The sequence below is a fragment of the Peromyscus eremicus genome, chromosome 10 (genome assembly GCF_949786415.1).
Source record: "Peromyscus eremicus chromosome 10, PerEre_H2_v1, whole genome shotgun sequence".
Taxonomy (NCBI): Eukaryota; Metazoa; Chordata; class Mammalia; order Rodentia; family Cricetidae; genus Peromyscus; species Peromyscus eremicus.
Genome location: NC_081426.1, coordinates 20,721,182 through 20,741,920, shown reverse-complemented (window position 1 = coordinate 20,741,920; position 20,739 = coordinate 20,721,182). Strand labels below are relative to the sequence as shown.

Below are 20,739 nucleotides of genomic sequence, written 5' to 3'. Positions count from 1 at the left end.
CTCGTTCTTCCATTAATTTGTTAAAAAAAGATTTTTCTTGAGTCTACTGTATGGTACATTTTTCTTAGCCTTAGGGAGGATATAAGTATGAATAGGATGTGGGTTTCGCTTACTGCTTAGCACAGCAGGTAATGTACATCCATGACTCATTAGGAGAAGAAAGGCCATAAGACACAGAGGCTCTGTGAGTGGCAAGGGGAATGGTTAGTCCACACTGGTAAATCCCAGAGGACTGTACCATAAGGGGAAGTGTGATGACCTGGGGGCATCTTAAAACCCACCTCTTTGAAGATCCTGGAACCCGGGGGCAAAGTCTTGCTTCCTAAGGGTTTGTGATCACTTTTAAGCTCCTGAGATCTACTGATCTTCCCACACTGGAATGCTGAAATAATTGGACCAACCCTCCCCTCCCACATTTATGCCCTGGCTTTGCCACTTGCTAATCCTAGGACCTTGAGAATTAGACAAGTGATTTGAATTTTGAATATCATCTCCTCCTCTTGAATTGCATGCTAATCGCTGTTCTGTTGACCTCATTAGCTAGTGCAGAGTAGAACAACAAGCTTGAGGAAAACCCAGTCCCATGAAGCCACAAGACGCCTAGCAGAGCACTCACTCTACCTGGCAGCTCTCTTTGTCAGAGGACTGCAGTGACTGGTGGAAGCCTCTTTTACCTACCGATGCTGAAAGTCAGGGCAGATGTGATGGTTTCATCCGGTGTTAGATTCAGAGAACAGCGGCTACAGTCAGTCTCTTCTTTTCTTCCAGAATTTTCTGAGTGAGCTATGGGAAGAATGAAAAGAAAAGTGAAGTAAGAATGTCAATAAATGTCTGTGCTTGGGTCTGTCAAAGTTGGTCAGTGCACAGAGTCTCTGTATGAGTCACGGGGCTGATGCAACCTCTTCTTATCCTCTCCTCCATCTAGGTCACAAGCCATGGATCACTTAAGTTGATCATGTTGGGGAGGGTCATGGAAGATAGAAAGCTTACAAATAGCTGAATACGAGTTCTAGAAGGGAATGAGAAGGAGAAAGGAAGAGAGTGAGAAGCAAGAGGCAAGGTTACTGTTACGTCTTAGTGTTTATCCCCATTGTGTTCTAGGCTCTCCTAGGGTTGGTAAGGGCTGGTCCTAGGTAGTACAACTGATGGAGTGGGACATAGTAACAGAGTGGAGAGGCACAGGCAGATTCAAGGGTAATGTGGGAAATGAGTCCTGGGCTGCTGCCACCAATCCACATTTGAATCAAACTCCTGTATCCTGCATGACAAAAACCACAGCAGGTTTCCCTGTGTAGCACCTTCTGATGCCAAGACTTCCCCTTAGTATGCTCATCCTGTCACTTTTTCTTCTGTGAACTCTGCATAGTGCTAACACAGCCAAGCAACACGTACAATATCACAAAGAAGCGCTATTAAAAGTAAATCAATGAGGTGCCACTTGCAGAAAATAAATGGTGACAACTTGATGTTTGTGAAGATCAGAGTATCTTTTAAAACAGGCTTAAATGCATAAGAAAGTTTTACTTTAAATTGTGGAGTCCATTTATAGTGCTTTTCTGTGTGCTTCAGAGTAGGGATAAATACAAAGAAGATTCTGCAACGTATTAGTTTGATACATGCTCTTCTGATAATAGACCAAACCTATTTCTGAAGTGACTTAGACATCCTGACTGTATTATATTCTTTTTTTGTTAGTTTTGCCAATAAATGATTATCAATAGCAGAGAAAAATACTTCACGTTGTATTAGGTCTGATCTCTGTTGCTGTAAAAATACCTGAAGCTGAATAATATATACGAGTTTATCAGCCTCACAGCTTTGAAGGCTGGAAATCCAAGTTTGGGTGGCTCTGTCAGTTGGTTCCTTGGTGTAGTCCCCAAGGCTGTGTCCTAACATGGGCCAGGAATCAGAAGGTAATCTTCAAAACTTCTTCTCAGCGCACAGATTGGTAGACACATACAGTTTTTGAATTTCAGCTCTGAATTCCTTCCCATCGTTAAGATTCTAGAGTGGTAAGGATCTGAAATAATGAAGTTGTTTCTCTGTTCCGTATTCTGCTTCCTCAGCCTTCATCTCACCTTTTGTTGTCTTCCTTGATGTTCGTAACTTACTTCTGTCTTAGTAGCTACTTAAGTAGTTTCTCCTATTTCATTATGTAAGCCATTTTCTTCATCATACACTTTTGGTTGTTATTATTATATTAATGTAATCTTTTCTTTCAAGATTAAAAAAAATTCCCCCCTCTACTCATTTAAAGAAATAGTTTAACTCTTCTTGCAAAACAAAATCAAATATAATACTTTGGATACATCACATTTTTTTCAAACTGACATTTAAAATGAATTTTAATTTCAACAAAATAGGGGTAAAAGGAAGGTTTAATGTTTGTGTTATTTTCTGAAGGAATGGGGAGCCCCCAGTGCAAACACCGATACATAGGACTGCACCTTGGTGTGGGAAGGGGATAGAGCTTTGCTGCTGTGCTAGGGTGAGAGAGATGTGAGAGGCGGACTGTGAGAAGGACCAGCATCCAGCCCACTCCAGTCCTCATTCAGGACATGGGAGATTCGAATCGCAATGGAAGCTCCTTGTAACACCATGATGAATTTCATCTCCTTACTCAACTGCAGTTAGCACTTAATAAATGGTAATCAAGCACCAAGAATAATTATCCTGCTATGTTTTCCCTCCAAAAAGGAAACTTGCTAACGATCCCAGTCTCTTTCATATACATCACATTTTTTCTTCTTCTTATGGCTTTAGTTTACACTTGCCCCACGAAAAAAAGATAAAAACAACAACAACAAATTTTTCTTTAAAAACAAATGACAATAACAAAAACAAAAAATAGTCATAGGAAATAATACCAGGATAAAAAATGAAATAAGAGATACAGCCAAAGGATTCTTCTGGTTTTTTACATGAAGCCAACAACTATCACCTAACAGGCTGGGAGCCAAATCACACCACAAAGTCAACACATGTTGACTCTCACTGGAGATGGAGAACATGGTAGATGCTAGAACTTGCCCAACAGCCTTTGTCCTAAATAGGCACTTCAACGTAGCAAGTCTTCTTTCAGATTATAAAAGGTTTTTCTTTACTTACCCACACCTGGCTATTGGGCTCTGCTCTTTCAAGCAACTGATTGTGTTGTCCTTCACCAGAAATATAATCTTTTGTATCATCTTTTAAAATTTTTATTGAAAAAGATTTCATGTAATATGTTTTGATCATGTTTTCCCCTCTCTTAATTCTTCCCAGGTGCTCCTCACCTTCCTCCCTACCAAACTTCATGTTCTATCTCTCTTTAGAACAAAGAAAGACAAAAATAAAAACAAGAAATACACACATACACACACACACACAATTCCCACAAAAACACACAAATGGAAATTAAAATAAGCAAAGGCCAATAAAACAAACCAAAAACCAAAAACTAAGAAACCTAAACAAAGCAAAATGAGGCAAAAGGTCTACAAAAATATCATTTACTTCTTTTTGTGTTGGTCAAGTGGTCCTGGGTATGGAGCCTGCCCTGAAGTGTGGTTAATACAATGGAGAAAACTGATTTTTTCTTTGTCAATGAGTATGAACTTGGTTAGGAGTGGAGGCCTGTGTCTGCTTTCCCATCATCTCTGACTCTTAACAATCTTTCTGCTTCCTCTTCTGCATAGATCCCTGAGCCCTGAGTGGAGGGACTTGATAAAGACATCTCATTTAGGACTGAGCGCTTCAACATCTCTCGTTTTCTGCACATTGACCACACTGTGGGTCTCTGTGTTCATTCCTGTTTTCTGCAAGAAGCAGCGTCTCTGACTGTGTTGAGTGAGGCAGTGACCTATTTTTATAGCAGTGTTTCATTAGAGGTCATTTAATTGCTATGTTCCTTTAGCAGAATAATAGCAGTGGCTATAATAATAGCTTGGTTATAGCTTGTGATATAGGTTTTCCCCTAAAGGCCATGACCTATGTAGTCTCAGATTTTGGCCACTTTAGCGGTATCAGGTAGGGTTTCCATCTCATGGAGTGGGCCTTAAATCCGATCAGAAAGTGGATGATTACTCCTCTAACAGTTGTGGCATAATTGCACTAGTGGGTCTTACAAATCAGTCACTTTCATAGGTTACAGGTTTGTAGCTAAAAGTACTGATCACTACCTTTTCCCTCTGATAGCATGAGGTGTACCTTCCTGTAAAATGAATGTTAGCCAACAGGGGTGAATCTTCTAGTTAGACACAAGATCAACTTCGCCATGTTTGATGAGATATGGAAGTGTTGTTCAGCAATAGGGCCTTACCATTAGGCTGTGAAGAACAACTGATAGCCTTGGCTAGAGCCTGTGATATTTGAGGGTTTCCCTGGTGTTACTTTGGTGAATGATTCAACATGTAACCAATTACTGGCACTACAGGTTGTCATAAGATATCTAGTCAGGGTATTATCTCTTCTATTATTTGGTGACTACATTTAGATTCCTTTCATCTATGTATATATTTAGGAAGCTTCTACAGGAGTAGGCTTCCATATGGCTTTTCAAGTGTGTGTGTGTGTGTGTGTGTGTGTGTGTGTGTGTGTGTGTGTGTGCGTGCGTGTAAAGATTTTATTTATTATGTATAGTGTTCTGCCTGCATGTATGCCTGCAGGCCAGGAGAGGGCACCAGATCTCATTGTAGATGGTTGTGAGCCACTATGTGTTTGCTGGGAATTGAACTCAGGACCTCTGGAAGAGCAGCCAGTGCTCTTAACCTCTGAGCATGAGCTCATTTGTTTTGTTGATCTTGTGGTAAAATGAAGTCTCAAAGTAGTTTTAATTTGTGTGTTTTTCATAGCTAAGGATGTTGAGCATCTCTTTAAGTGTTCCTCAGTTGTTTGTGTTTTACCTGTTAGGAACTTTCTGATTAGAGCTATGTGAGGTTCAACATGTGATTTTAGCTGTAGTCATATTTCTTTTATGAACTTGGGTACATTTGTGTTTGGTACATAGATGTTTAGAACTGCAATGTCCTCTTGGTAGATTTACTTTCTTCTATCATGAGTATGTACTCTTTTCCTATTTCTTCTGAATAGTTATGGTTTGAAGTCTATTTTGCTAGATATTAAAATGGCTATACTTGCATGCTTCTTGGGGCAATTTACTTGGAATCCCATTTTCTATTCTTTTACCCTCAGACGATGTTGATGAGGTATGCTTTTTGCATGCAGCAGAAAGATGGATTCTGTTTCCTAATCCAATCTGTTAATCTATGTATTTTTATTAGGAAATTGAGACCATTAATATTGAGAGTTAATAACGAGCAGTGTTTATTTATTCCTGTTATTTTGTTGTTATAGTATGGGTTCTTCCCCATGCTTTTGATTTACTGTTCTGGGATTATTTATTCTTTTGTCTTCTTTGTTCTGTACGCTTAATGTTTTGATTATTATGTATCATGGGGAATTTCTTTTCTTTTACTTTCCATTTGGTGTTCTATATACTTCTTGTACCTTGATAGGAACTTACTTCTTTAGATTGGGAAAATTTCCTTCCTTAATTTGGTTGAAACTATTTTCTGTGACTTTGACTCTGATTTCTTTTTCTACTTCTGTCCCTATTATTCATAGGGACGTATGTCTTTTGAGAGTATCCCAGACTTCTTGGAAGTTTTGTGCCTGGGTTCTTTTAAGCTGAACATTTTCTTTGACTGAGCTGCCTATTTCTCCTACTTTGACTTCAACACATGAGACTTTCTTTTCCATGTCTTAGAATCCATTGGTGAGGTGTATCTCTGTGGATTTTTTTTTTGTTGTTGTTTAGCATCTTAAACTTTTTATTTCAAGTTTTAGTTTACTCTGGGTTTTCTTTAATGATTCTCCTTTGTTAAATTCTACTTTCATGTCTTGAATTGTTTTCATTATTTCTTTCAACTCTTTGTTTTCACAGACTTCATTAACAGATTTGTTCATATCCTCTTTAAGGTCCTTGAGCATAATCACTGTTTGGATGTCCTTGTCTTGTTTTTCAGCTTTGTTGCATATCTTGGGGCCTGCTACAGTGGGGTTAGTAGCTTCTGGTGGAAGCATATTGTTTTGACCATTCCTGTTTATGTTTTTGTGCTGGGATCTAGGCATTTGGAATTATGTTTGAGGTATTTCTTCTTGTTGATACCTGTTCTTTGCTCTCTGGGTCCTAGGCAAGCTTAGTGGCTGTGGGGGTCCCTGATAGAGAGTCCTTCTTTGGGCCTGGGTGTCCTAAAGGAATGGACATAGGCTAGAAGAGAAGGTTCAAAGGGGCTATGGGAAATATCTCAGAGGACAAGGGCTATACCAAGAGGTGATCTCCTCAGGGAATGGAGCTGGGGTAAGAGGAGAGGCTCCTACAATCAGGCTACTATAGGGCTAAGGGCAAATTTGGAGAAACTATAATGGAGAGCAGAAAGGACAGTGATAAAACACCAAGCTGCTCAGTGGGAGGGACTGGGAGTCCCTAGTAGAAGGCATTGAGTGGGAGCTGAGACCAGGGAACATAGATGGGCTACATTAGAAGACTGAGAAGGTCAGTAGGAAAGAGCTATGCTGGGACTTCAGCAAGAGGCAGAGTCCCAGAAAATGGAATGGGCTTGGGAGAAGGGGATCCTGCAAGTAGGCTGAGTAAGAGTAAGCTTGAAGACATCTTAATGGAAGAAGGATAGTAAAAATCACCTACACCAGTCCCTCCCAGTGGGAACACTGGTGCTCCCTGGTAGAAATGTTTCTGAGGATTTCTTGTGTGACTGGCACACAAGGACAGAGACAGACTAGAAGAGAGGGCTGATGGGACTTTTCTACTGTTAAAGACATAGATTGCCTTGATTTTAAATATGGAAAAACACAGACTTTGATTGTGGCATGTGGGAGTCCCTGCAAATGGCTGGCAGAAGAATTATCTGTGAGAGGCAAGAAGGAAATGTGGTTCAGGACAACTTAGTTAGCCAGTGTTGATTCAAATGCCTAGAGTCTGACCCTGATTTTTGACATAGGTAAGCATAGAACAACTTTTGAAAAAAGTTTCCGCAGGACAGTTATCACAGCAAAGCTTAAGACATAACTACATTGGAACTCCTTTGCAAAGTACATGTCTTTTGCAAAGTGTCTGTGACCTTTTCCACAAGAATGGATTCTGTTGGCTGAGAAATACTTGCTCAGGATAAGGGTCTAGGGAGGAAGGGTCTGGGATAAGCACAAGAGTAGACTCTTTTGCAAAGTATCTGTGACGTCTTTCAGAAGAATGGTTTCTATTGACTGAGAATGCTCAGGAGTCTGGGGTAAACATAATAGTCTGGGGGATTCAGTGAGGCCTGGCTCTACGGATAGTAAAAGATCACCAGGTTATTAACCACATCCAATCCCAGCTATCCAGGTGGAAACAGATATAAATCCCTTCTATTACAGAGAAAAGCCTACAAATTTAGTATTGTTCCTTGTGCTATCTATGAGCACGAGGACTTCATGCTCTCTACAGTACATATATTAATTTATCTTTACTATTTTTTTCTCATTATATCTTATCCTTCCACCTGCTTGTCAGATTATTCCCCCATGTCCCAGAATTCAACACTCCAATCTTCAGTTCCATCTTGACTTCCATTTATTAGTATTTTATTCTTGAGATCCCCTTCTCAGGTGACTCAGATGACTCTTATGCATCAAAATGTCAGTTAAAACTAAGTGGTACATTCTATCCCTTGTTATTTTGGCACACAAACACACCACCTTTAATCCATAATCTTTTATTCCTTGTTCTTAAGATTTCATGTTAATATCGTAATACAAAACAGCCCAACTTTTAAAATTCCCGTAGTCCTTAAATTTTTCAATACTTTAGAAGTCCAAGGTCTCTTAAGTGTGGGCTCCAGTAATTAAAACAAAAACTTTATTATCCCAAACAGGAAGACCCAGAACCACAATCAGATACAAGCAACCCCCAAGTCTCAGTTTATGTCTAAATTCTGTAGCTGAACATTCAACATCTGCCCACCACCACACCTTTCATAGTCTTTGAGCTCCAAAAGGCTTGGGAGGTTCCATTTTCCAGCATTGCCTTTCACAGCCTATATAGCTTATGCCATAGGCTTAGGTTAGCTCCAGTTAATACTTACCACCGGTCCTTCTTGGATGTCACATGGTCCTGGAATCTCTAATGCCTTAGGGTTTCCAAAGCAACTAAGATTGCACCTTTACCAAAGGCCTCTTCTAGCATTTTCAGAGAGACTTCAGCTCTGCCACACAGTGCCAAGACCTAACTGCTCACCATGACTCCTTCCTACCTTCAGAGCTGCTGGGACCTGGGTGACTCTCACATACTATTTGCCACATTCTTCTGTGAGCTTGAAATGCAACCCATCTCCATGCACTGACTCTAAGGAAACACTTTCCTACTTTCCCAGTGAAACTCAGATTTCACCTAAATGGCAATAATCTCTTATTACTCACAGCTATTTTTTCAGCCCTGACCGGCACCCTGTTGTCCAGACAAAGCACATACTCTTTTCTAGCACACTTTACTCTTTCTGATGGCCCCATGGATACATTTATCTCTCTTCTCAGTGTGTAGGATTCCTTCAAGTACTTTCTTTGGTATTGGCTTAGTGGTTATGACTTCCTTTACTTTGTGTTTGTCATGAAAAACTATGTTTCTTTTCCATTCGATTATAAAGGATGGCTTTCTAGATACAGCAGTCTTTTGGCAGTTCCTGTCTTTTGTGGCTTGGATGCTGTGCTGTGTCTTCCTGGTTGTTGTCATTTTTGTTGGGAGACGTACTATTATTCTTTTTTTTTTTTTTTTTTTTTTTTGGTTTTTCGAGACAGGGTTTCTCTGTGCAGTTTTGCACCTTTCCTGGATCTCGCTCAGTAGACCAGGCTGGCCTCGAACTCACAGAGATCCGCCTGGCTCTGCCTCCCAAGTGCTGGGATTAAAGGCGTGCACCACCACCGCCCGGCCGTACTATTATTCTAATGAGTACACCTTTATATGTAATTTGGCGCTTCTCTCTTACAACTTTTAATGTTCTTTCTTTGTGTCTTAACTGTAAAATGAAGTGGGGAGGTTCTTCTCTGGTCTTGTCTGTGTTATTGTATTATTGAATATATTTTCCATATCTTTATCTTATTGCTTCTATGGAATGATTCATGAATTTGATCTTTTAGATGTCAATCTCACTCCTCTGTTTATATTTTCTTATTATTTTATCTTTATGGTTGTCTTTAGGGCCCAATGTCCATTTTTCTATTGCTGAGGTTTTCTACTGAGTTTTTATTTGACTCATTGATATTTTCATTTCTAAAACTTGAATTTGATTTTTTTCAGGATTTTTGTCTTTTCTATTGAATTATTCATATTGTATATTTTCCCCATTTCATTCAACTATTTATGTACCTTTTCTTTGAATTCATTGTAGAGTTTATTCATGTTATCTTTTATTTCATTGACTCTTCTTCATATTTTCTAAGTATTTTTTAGTTTTGCTTATACGTATATGTGTGGTGGTGGTGGTGGTGGTGGTATGTGTGTGTGTGTGTGTGTGTGTGTGTGAGTGAAAGAGCTTGTAGAATCCAGAAAAGGGTGTCAGAGCCCCTGGACCTGGGGTTACAGGTGTGTACTAAGAACTGAACTTGGGTTTCCTCACATGAGGGGTCAGGGCCTAACTCAAGTCATCAGGCTTGGTGGTGGTGCTTTCACCTTCGGAGTCATCTAATCTGGCCCCCTTCTGAACCACTCTTTCATCTCAACTAGTCCCCTTCTTACTTTCATGACATTTTTCTTTCGTCCACTGAGTTTAATTAGGATTGCCTGTACAAGCATGTGTAAGGGAATGTTTACTTAAGCGTGGGCAACTCACCAAAGCTATCTCACTAGAGAAAATAGTCCTTCCCTCCCCTGGCAACCATTGACTGCCAAGAGCTCCTCAGGAAAGGGTGGGACTATGTGGTGCTTCAGGCATTCATGGTGGAATGTTGAAGGGCCAATTTTGTACTGACCTGTGGTCCACATAGCTGGTACATGTTCTTGATTGGAAAGGCTGTGTGCTGATGAACAGCAGTGTTGCACAGCAATCCTCCTTTCATATTCTTTCTGTCTTACATTCTTTCTTATGTTTCCTTAGGCTTTTTTGTCTCCTCTTAAAAGATGGACCTTAGAAGGCATGATATAGGTGTTTGTTTATGGCTGCGTACATGACATAACTTATTCTCAAAACACTGACTAAATATAAGTCTTTGCATTAACCTTTCTCCACCTCAGGAGTGTCTCTACTCAAGAATGAGAGCAGCAATAATCTACGGGTAAAAACATAAATATTTAGAAGGCAGTTTGACATGATCATTCAATAAACCAATAGTAGTACAGTCTTCCTTAGGGCCTATGAACTCTCTATCAGTAAGGTTTTGTCTTAGGTTACATACAGATCAAACATGTATTCCCACTGAGCAGGCCTTAAATCCAACCAGAAAGTAGTTGTTATCCTTAAAGGAGCCATGCCACTATTGTACCAGTAGGTACATTTTGCCTGGCATGTCAATCTTGTAGCATGGAAAGTCCACAACTGGGGAAGACCCTGGTTAACTTTTCTCCAATAGTAGTGTACATAGCATATTCAGGTATTACGTAGGTTAGCCAGCTGGGAGACAGCTTCCAGCTCAGTTCCAGCAGACCATTGACAAACATTGCACCACTGTGCCTTAGACCTTGTCATCTTTAATCACTTGTCCTGGTTCATTCTTCCTCTGAAGCATCTCTGGTAATTAGCACCTTGTTTAGCACCAGAGTAGGGAAGACAATTCTGTACCAGACTATGGCTCCAACCAGATGGCATGGAACTCTCTGTAGCTCTCACTCAGTTTGTCTCTTCTAAACAAGAGGGATACCTTCTGCAAACCAGCTCTCATCCTATAATCCTTTAACACTTGCCCTAGGTTCCCAGCATGAGCCACTGTCACTAGACAGGATCATAGTCACTAGAGTTGTCTGACTGCTGACTTAACATGAAGCTTTTTTAAATGGCTTCTTGCTAAGCTCTGGTCAAATGCTTGCTCTGTAAGCATGGTAAGGTTTTCCCAGCACTTAGGTGCTATGCTGAGAGCAGGATTCTTCTCCGCTTTGGCTGCAAATCTGTTCAGTGATGACTCCACTGTTAACTGTGGTTTTTGAGTCTCTAGTTTTTCATTTGGTCTCCAGTCCCACTGATGTATGCAATTGTTTTGTTCCTTGTGGAGCATTTCCCCAGCTGAGTTCTGCTCTCTGAATTCTCTGGGACTTGAAGTATGGTGCTTGTTTTCTGAGGCTCCCTCTGTCTTTCACCTGGTTACTGACTTTGGCTCTTGCACTTACTCTTCAGGTAGAGCTAAGACTTCTCGAACAGATTCATTCTGTTCTACTCTCTTGTGTTTTCTCTTTCCTTGCTGTGGGCCTTAAGTACCTTTCTGCCTTCACCAGACTCAGAGGATGGATACTCTCCAACTATCCAGGTCGCTTTCCCTAGATTCTTGCAGTTGTTATGTGTCCTCTGTTTTCTAACTCCTCCCATGAACTATAAATACATTTGATCACTGAGTACTCTAGTATACGTTCTATAAGGCATATGAAATCTTCGAATGTACAGATTTCAATGTTGGCAACATTGGGTTTTTTTTTTTTTTGACTCTTTAGCTTTATGAAGTCAATTTTTTCCATCACTGTTTTTTTCTTCTTTAGGGACTTCTGTCATGAATTTCTTCTTCCTATGTCTTCATTCATAGAATATCACTAATTATTCAAAGCTCTCCATTGCTGTTTCTTTAGATGTACTTTTCTAGCTGTCTTCCATCTCCACATGTGTTCCACAGAGAATCAAATTCCTTTGTATTTTTTCAATTTCACCATCACGAAAGTTATATTTTTGTCATCTATTCCTTTCCAAGTCCTCACAGCTCACATTTTTTTTTGTCTTTCGATTTTCTCATTACCATATCACTTAATTCTAATAACTCTCTGCCTAATGGTTCTCATAAAGGCTTTGCCTTACTAAATATTTTCAAGCAATGCATCCACCATTTTGACCTCCCCAGATTTTTACTATACATTCTTCCTTCTTTAGTAATCATGCAATCTCAATTATCCCTTTGCTTCTTGGGTAGATGTTGTGCTAGAGGTCTGTTGCTTTGGTTGTTACTTCTCTAGAACAAACTGGTAATTCCTGAGTGGGCACCTGAAGGATGTCCAGTTGGTATGTGGAGCAGATGACATTAGCTGCCCTGCCACACAACTGAAAAGCTCTCTTTCAATTGCAACAAAAATTTCTATGGACCGCTAACAAAGTTCTTCTTATTCTGTTTTCTTGAAATAGGAAGTAGAAGTTCCTTGACAAATAATATCGACTTAATGTGCAGCTTGACGCCCATATACAATGCACCATTGTGCATATTTTCCCTTTAGAGTGTGCTCTTGAAGATGCACGTACAATCTTCAAAGGGCAAGCTTTGCTTTTGAAATCTTTCTTATGTGCTTAGCATGGATGAGTTCTATGTGAATGTGACTGTTTTTGGCCTGCTTTTCTCATACTTGAATGTCCTTTTCATGCCTTAAAAAAAATTCACATGTACATTTTTCTCTCCTTCTTGTTGATTTTTGGAGTAGTTCCCAGGAGCAGATAAAAAGTCATGTCTTACAATCTCCATTTTTTAAATTCTATTCCCTTTTTCTTGAATAGCTTTGGTCAGCCACTGTGTGAGATATTTCACATGCTGTAGGCACTAAGACAGTTACTCTAAGATCTCTGGCTGCTGCAATTCTGAATCTCTCTTAAATTCTCTGTAATAAAAACTCAGTGATCCACATGACACAGAGCATGGGATCCTGGCCATTGTGACTTATGGGGTTAGCTGTGTGTACTTGTTAATATTTGGACTCAATACTTGTGAAGGCAGAGTTCAGATGTCACCTCCTTCAGTGCTGCTAAGTAAAAATAAAGAAGTTTATGAACAAGCAGCCATTTTTACCCCTCCCCCATCAAATAGATTCAATATTGGTTATTTTCTATTTTTGGGTCCTAGGAGCATCTTCTTTGTGCCAAATTTTGTTATCCTTGGAGAACAGATGGTGGTTGTTTACTGTACAGGTATATATATATATATATATATATATATATATATATATATATATTCATGACACATGCCTAGCTATCTGTTTCAAATACTACGAAAATAATAACCACCCTCACCAAGAGGACTACAAGACTGAAAAATCTTTAGCTGTCTATTCTCTGCAGCAAAATGTTCTGTCACTGAGTATACCCCTAACTGTTCACAATACACACTTGCTGCATAGTATGCAAATTACTGCATTTAATCTCAAAATACCACGTGACTCATGACATCAGAAGCTCAGAGAAACTGCTTTATGTAGCCAAGTGAGTAAACACTGAGGTTAACTCCCTTTTGTGTATGTTCATTTATACATGAACAAGTATGTGACTTCTCTCTGTAGCAGGCCTTGGTCAAGAGCAAAGGCCCAGTCCCTTAAGGCCACATTCTCCTGTGTGGAGAGCTCAGGCTCTCCTGGCTCCACAAGAAGGCCAGGACTTTAAAGGAGAAGCCTGAGTCAGGTTCAGGCGGCTACCATAGCAAGAACCTAGGCAGACATTTATCTTCAGGGTCAACATCATTAGTGGTCCCTTTGTCTCTTGTCTAGATGCCTTCAGAGCTGATACGATTTCCTACTCTCTGTAGGCCTCTCTCCCCATGTTCCATTGTTTACATTTCAGTGTGTTCTTTCTCTGCTGTCTTTCCTGATGTTATATTCTTCTCTTCATTAACTAAACTTCAGAACTGACTTTGATGTGTGAAACCCTGCACATCTGGCCAGGCTAGGGCTCTGACTGCATCTCCTGAGTCATGAGCACCTTGCCAGCTCTCACCACTGCCACTTGCACCTTCGATTCTTCATGTCTTCTTGCAGTTACCCTGGTGGTGACTCATTTCTGTCTTTATATGCTCTTTGCTCAAGTGTGTCTTTATTGATACTTTGCCTTAAGCCCTGTCTGAATGGCCTCTTTTCTCAAAACTGTTGTTCTCCCTCCCAGTAGTTACTACTATCTGACATCCTGTGACAGACTTCTGCTAAGTGGCTATTTTATCTCTCTTGGCCCCCTGCAATGGTGTCCTTCATAGCAGGACCTTTTGTGCTTGGTTCATGCAAGTATCACAGATGAAGTGATATGGCTTGTGTATTCAGTGGGTCTTTGTTCAAATACAATTACCTTGTGGATTTAGAGCTCACCTAGGGGTAGAAATCAGAGGGCCTGGAAGTCATCCCATGGTTCAAATGGAAAAGTCCATATAAAAGGACAGGCGAGGGAGAAGTTGTTAGTTATAGTATCTGAAAAGTGGCCCAGCAGTGGTGGAGAGCACAGAAGTTGTTCTGGCAGCTGACAGAAGAGAATGAAAGTGTGATCACTATTGTCAAGCAAAGTTGAGATATCACAGAAGGAGAAAAACTATCAACTTTTGTTGGATTTGGCACACACCTGTCATCAATGTCCCCATTGTGCTTTAGAAATGGAGCCCAGTTAGAGTAGGTGGGAAAACAGAAAGGCAGTTAGAGTAGGTGGGAATGTACAAGTTGGGCAAATAGAAAGGGTGAGAGACACTAATTTGCCAGTTTCTATATGTTTCATAAATGATTATATATGATCAATTGTTAGCATTGATTGAAAACACATAATGGTCCCAATTAACTGGGAAGAATTATAGCCCCAAGTCAATGGCCTGTTTCATATCTCTGACCTGCTCTGTCTAAATCAGGTGCCAAAAGTCAGACAATGGCTACTTGAGGAGCCTTGAGCCCCATGCCTTTGGCATGATACCTTTGTGTATCTGCACACTTGTAAATCTGAATGCCAATTGAAGCTGCAATGCCTTGGTTATAGGGCTTTCGATATACCACTTCTTTTTTTTTTTTCCAATATGGTTTCTCTGTGTAGCCTTGGCTGTTCTGGAACTCCCTGTAGACCAGGTTGGCCTTGAATTTACAGAGATACGTCTGCCTCTGTCTCCCGAGTTCTGGGATTAAAGGTGTGTACCACCACGGCCCGGCTTGATGTCCCACTTCTTGAGGTGATCTGTAACTTGTAAAAAAAAAAAAAAATACCTGCAACTTGTAAAAAAAAATACCAAAACCTGATAGAGGCATAGACCTTATTATATTCATGATCCTGAGTCAGCTCACCTTGCTTGCCCTTGATCTCACTTGCTTTTGGATATTGATTGAATTTATTATACCCTGACAGGTTCCTGAACAACGTTGGCTTCTTTTTCCCACTGATTATGATGTTGACTTGGATGGTGTCTGTGGCCAGCATGGTCCGGAAGCTGGTTTATGAACGAGAGATCCAGATAGAAGAGGTAAATGGCATTGATATTGCCTCTGGGATCATAGGAGAGGATTTGGGGTATGGCCCTCCAAGTGGATCACCTGGTCTTCCTCTTTATTCTTCCTTCCCTTTGCTGAACTCCTCCTATCCTCTAGCTGAGTCTCCCTCCAAGGAAGACTCATTGTTTTCTATGGGAGTTGGAAGGGTTGTCAAAAAATGATAGATATTTTTGATTGAGACAAAAGGAAATCCAACAATAAGTACATGAGATTAGAGGAACAAAGCCACTGTTGCTCATTGGTAATTTTTATAAAACATCACCTTCCACCTTCTTTTCTGGTTCAGATTTATACAAAAAATTCTAATATTTTCTTGTCCTAATATTAAAATTTGAAAATGTCAGACAATCTTGTTTAAGAATGAGTTTGTAAGAGCATCTGGTGAAGATGTGATAGCCTGTTCATCTTTCCAGAATAGTGAAGGCAACTAATAATTGGCATTCATTGTTTGATTACTGGACAGTTACTGAAATACAGGACCCACATGATCAGCTCTTACCACTCTACACATCATTTGCCTGTTTACAACCACCTACCTACGCAAGGATGTCTGTGTTCCTCCTCTAAGTTGGCTTGATCTATGTGCACAGAGGCTGGAGACAGAAGGTTCCAATTGCTATGTTCTCTAATATACTTACTAAGTGGCCAACAAGGAACCATACCTCAGAGCTACTTAACTTCCTTTCACATGAAGTCATTCCCATTCCCAGAAATATCACCACATGGTATATGAACGAATGGTAGGCTAGTGGAGAAATTATTTTACTAATTTAAGCAAGATCATTTTGTACAATGCCTTCTGTAGCCCAGGTAAAGGCCTCCTCAGCCAGGGAGTTCATCTTATTTTCCTCCATCATCATTTGCCTTTATTAAATAAAGCTGGCACAAACAGACAGGAAAATAAAAGCTAAGAGAAACATAAAAACCCAAGCAATCAGAAAACGTAATAGAACTGTGGCAACCTCGCCTATAGTCTAAGACATCTGTTCACACCAGTCCTGCTGTGGTTCTTACTGGTGACACTTTTTCATGTGTAGCTTCAGTTTTCTTGCCATGCACATAGTGAATGGTTGTGCTGTCGGGCCTTTGGGAATTCACTGTAGAAGGAAGTGACCTTCTCAATGCCTTTTCCAGAGCTGGGTTGGCAAACCAAATGGTTTACTTTCCCACTAATGTGTTCCTCTTGCTCATGATCTCACCTCATTTTCTCAAGGGTCCACTGCGGTGATAACCCCAGACTTCTTCTTTTCACAGTACATGCGGATGATGGGGCTGCATCCGGCCATTCACTTCCTGTCCTGGTTCCTGGAGAATATGGCCACATTGGCTCTGAGCAGCGCTGCTCTAGCTGCCATTCTGAAGATGAGTGGCATCTTCATGCATAGTGATGCTTTCATCATTTTTCTTTTCTTGCTGGACTTTGGGGTGTCAGCCGTCATGCTGAGCTATTTCTTAAGTGTGTTTTTCAACCAAGCTAACACAGCAGCCCTGTGTACCAGTTTGGGGTACATGATCAGCTTCCTGCCCTACGTGGTTCTGTTAGTCCTTCGCAACCAACTCAGCTGTGCCATTCAGACCCTTCTGGTGAGTGAGATGCTTTGCAAAAATGTAAAGAAAAACCAATAGGTATCCTCTAATCATGATGGACCCCCCCAGCCTGCCAGTTTGTTTTGTTCTGACTTATGTGGAGCATCTGAGGTCTCTACTCTGTATTCTGCCCACAGATGCAGGACTACAGTAGTGGTTCATTGACTTGCAGTGATGTAGTGGCAGGCCATTAAGAATTGTCAGTTTTCTGTAATGGGGTCTCTCCGAGGATTCTGGGAAGTCAGCATCCTCCTGAAGGAAACATATAACTTTGGATTCTCTTTGTTTCATGCATGGAAAGAAATAGATTTCTGAAGCTATTTTGGAAGTTAAAAATAAGCATTTTTCTTGAAGCATCATGAGTTACATCACATTAAGTGGAAAGATCTCTCCGTTAGCAATGTCAGAACCACTCATCCATTTGAAATGTATGCCCTGAAAAAGAGTGAGAATGCTTTCAAGTCTGCAGTATGAAATATGCACAAGAGAGCAACAGATTCTTTCTTGACTCTTGTCTGGCAGGCACTGTGTCTGACACATAGTAGGAATTCAGTCAGTATGGTGGGGATAAACACATCAATATCGTATCAGGTTCTTTACAGAGCTAGAGTTGTGTCTATATCAGCTTGCATCCCCTCTTCTAGTGGGTCAGTCAATGTCCTGAAATAACAGTCTGTTAGGAGGTATGACCAGAATCATTTTGAGGAGGATTTAGGGACATTTCAAGCCCATGGATTGCTGGAGTAGTTGGAAACATACAACTGGTCAATGTGTAGAAAACAATAGATCATAAGGTGACCTTCCTTTGTAGATACATCTACAAGGCAATGTCTAAGGCTCAGGAAACACTGGGAAAGAGGTGGTGGAAATATTATAAGAACCAGAGGATCAAGTAGTCTGCTGAGAGATGGTGCACTCTATATATGACAGGGAGCTACGCTGTGAGATAGTGTCCTCTGTATATGACAGGGAAGCTGCACCATGAAGTCTCAACAATATGGTCACCTACACCAGCCATGAAAAAAATGACACTAGTAGTTGACATGATAAGGTAGCTGAAGGAAATCTCATAAGGCTCCACCCTAGGTGAAGAGTGACAGGCAATTAATGATGCTGGGAGAGGGAAAGAAATCTTCTCTGATCTCAGTCAGCCATAAATATATACATATCTGAGCAACACTAAATGGACTTGCTAAACTTTATTTATATATATATATATGTGTGCACATGAGCATGTATGCATGTTTGTGTATAATAATAGTTAAAAAAAGAATTCATAAATTTTGAAGAGATTGGGGGAGCACAGGAAGGGTTGGAGGGGGAGAAATTATGTAAATACAGTACTCACATATGAAATTATCAAAAAATATCATAAAGACTTAAAAAAATTCTTTTCCAACATGGAATTTCTGAAAGATGAGTGTGTCACTTATTCCTGTGTTGGATCATAACTTCTGTGTTCATCTAGAGCCTCAGAGCAAATGTGTGTAGAACAGTCTGATTAATTTCTCCAACTTCAATTAAGTGACAATTCAGTATTACATTTGTCCCCTTTCTTCTGGCATTGGGAATTGAATCTGGGCCCAGAAACATAACAGACAAGTGCTCTACTACTTAAAAAAAACCCTTTTTGTTTTGATAAAGAGTTCCATTAACTTGCCCCAGATGGCCTTAAACTCATTGTACATACCATGCAGATTTTGAACTTGCAATTTTTCTGCCTCAGCACCCAAGTAGCAGGGATTATAGGCATGCAGCACCAGGCTCAGCTGTTCTGTTTTTTTTTTTTTGTGGTAGCCAAATATACTTAATACAGGTACTCATACACAGGATAAATTGTTCTTTTCAATTAGTGTCTACCACACTGATATGTTCTCATCATCTTCTTGATTAGAGTATAACACACCTGCACCAACTTAAAAGCAATAATTGTGTAATAGAATCAGTCAGGTATTCCTAGAATAAATAACGTAAATGAGACCCTTGCCATCTCCTGCCCATAAATTCCTTACACACAGAATAACTGACGACACAGTGATCTTAGTTTTGCTTGTCATTCAGTCTGTAAGTTTAGGGCATTTGTTCATACAGCATTTGTTTTGGACAAGCAAATGCTTTCCAGCTAGTGATGACTTCTAACTCTGGTACATTGTATTTTAAATGCATGATGCTTTTTAGTGGTTTTCCTTTTTTGACATAGGACCTCTTCCACTGAAGATAAACTGACAGCTTCCTTTAATACACTCCTTTCATACTGTAGAATTGTGTAGACATTCATCAGTCTATTCAGAGAGTGCTCCAAGGCAAACATTTAATAATAAGAAATAGTAAATTGCTCTATTCCATTTCCCACTGTTTTGTGTTACATGTTTCTGTATTCAGTGCATTGGATTTATGACACCTGGAGTGTTGCAGTGAGAAGAAATGATTCATTTTAGCATTAAAAACAAGCTGGTGAGCATGCTTTTCAGAGTGCTCTGACACTGCTAATCCCTTCTGGCTCTGATTTTTAAGCCATCACCTGAAGTAATGCTATGCTTTGAACTTTTGAATTGGGAGGTGTCGTGGTGTTTCTTTGAATTTGGTGTGGTGAGTTTTCTGTGGTGACAATCAAACACTAATGCCTGTTTCCCCCTCTCCATCAATCTTGGCAGTGCTTGCTTTCAACCACAGCCTTTGGTCAAGGAGTCTTTTTCATCACGTTTCTGGAAGGACAGGAGGAAGGTAAGAGATGGCCTTTCTTCAGAAGGTGGCTTCATGTGGTTCAGGGTTTGGAAACGTGTAGCTATCAAGCAACTGAACTGGCAGAAAGTCTTGTTACCAAGTGAGAAGTTTGGAAGGAGATCCTGATATTGAGTTTTGCTGATAGGGAACTTCCCCTTACCTAGTGGTTGTGGTTCTGAGAACAGTAAAAATATTCACATCAGAGCATCTCTTGTTGCAGATACTACCCAAGTCCAGCGGTAGATCCAGGCTAGTGCATAAGTCTTACTTATGGTACACAGTCAATCTGTTGACCTTCTAGATTCTTCCAAGGATGAGGGTGGGCACATGCTTTCCATCTGCTAGACTGTGGTTGAACTAGGACAAGTCTAGCTGGAGCCTTTGCCACCTCTTCTATGCCCACCTTCATTATTTTCTGGGTCTTAAGTTGAATTAGCAAAGAAAAGGTCACAACTATCACCTCCATTTTCTATACATATTTATATATCCAGCTTAAATAATTTTTTTGAAATAAATTCTCTAGTTTAGGTTAGAATTGAACTCCCTGTGTAGCTGAGGATGACCTTGAACTTTGGATCTTCTTGCCAGCACCTTCCAAGTGTTTGGATTACAGGTATACATAACCACATTTGGTGTACACAGTGTTAAGGACTGAACCTAGGACTTGGTGTGTGCCAGGCAAGTAAGTTTACCAACTGAGTTACATCTCCAGCCCCTTAAAATAATTTAAAAATGTATTGGCTGCACCATTTTAATTACATTGTCATGTTTTTCATCATGAACTCCTTAAGTAAGAATATATGCTTTTTTAGATGTTCATAAGGTTTTGAGGTGTGCTTTGGAAATAAAAGAAAATATAAGCCATAGGTAAAACTCAACATTTGATGTTATTGCTCTGGCTAGTCACTTTGCACTATTGGATTTATCTAACTTTTACAGTAAAGTATGTTAAAATGCCCTTTTGATCTTAAATGGTTTCTTCTTCCATTTTCTTCCAACTGATCTTC

The 20,739-nt window shown here is 40.1% G+C and overlaps 1 protein-coding gene across 1 annotated transcript in view; it reads left to right on the top strand.

Annotated features, from left to right (window-relative positions):
* The window catches only part of Abca13 (ATP binding cassette subfamily A member 13), a 422,866-nt gene that overhangs the window by 157,282 nt on the left and 244,845 nt on the right, over positions 1 to 20,739 (top strand). Inside the window, exons 32-34 of the mRNA XM_059275000.1 lie at positions 15,279 to 15,393; positions 16,676 to 17,005; positions 19,663 to 19,732. Coding sequence (XP_059130983.1) covers positions 15,279 to 15,393; positions 16,676 to 17,005; positions 19,663 to 19,732 — 515 coding nt within the window. The remainder of the gene's footprint in view (positions 1 to 15,278; positions 15,394 to 16,675; positions 17,006 to 19,662; positions 19,733 to 20,739) is intronic.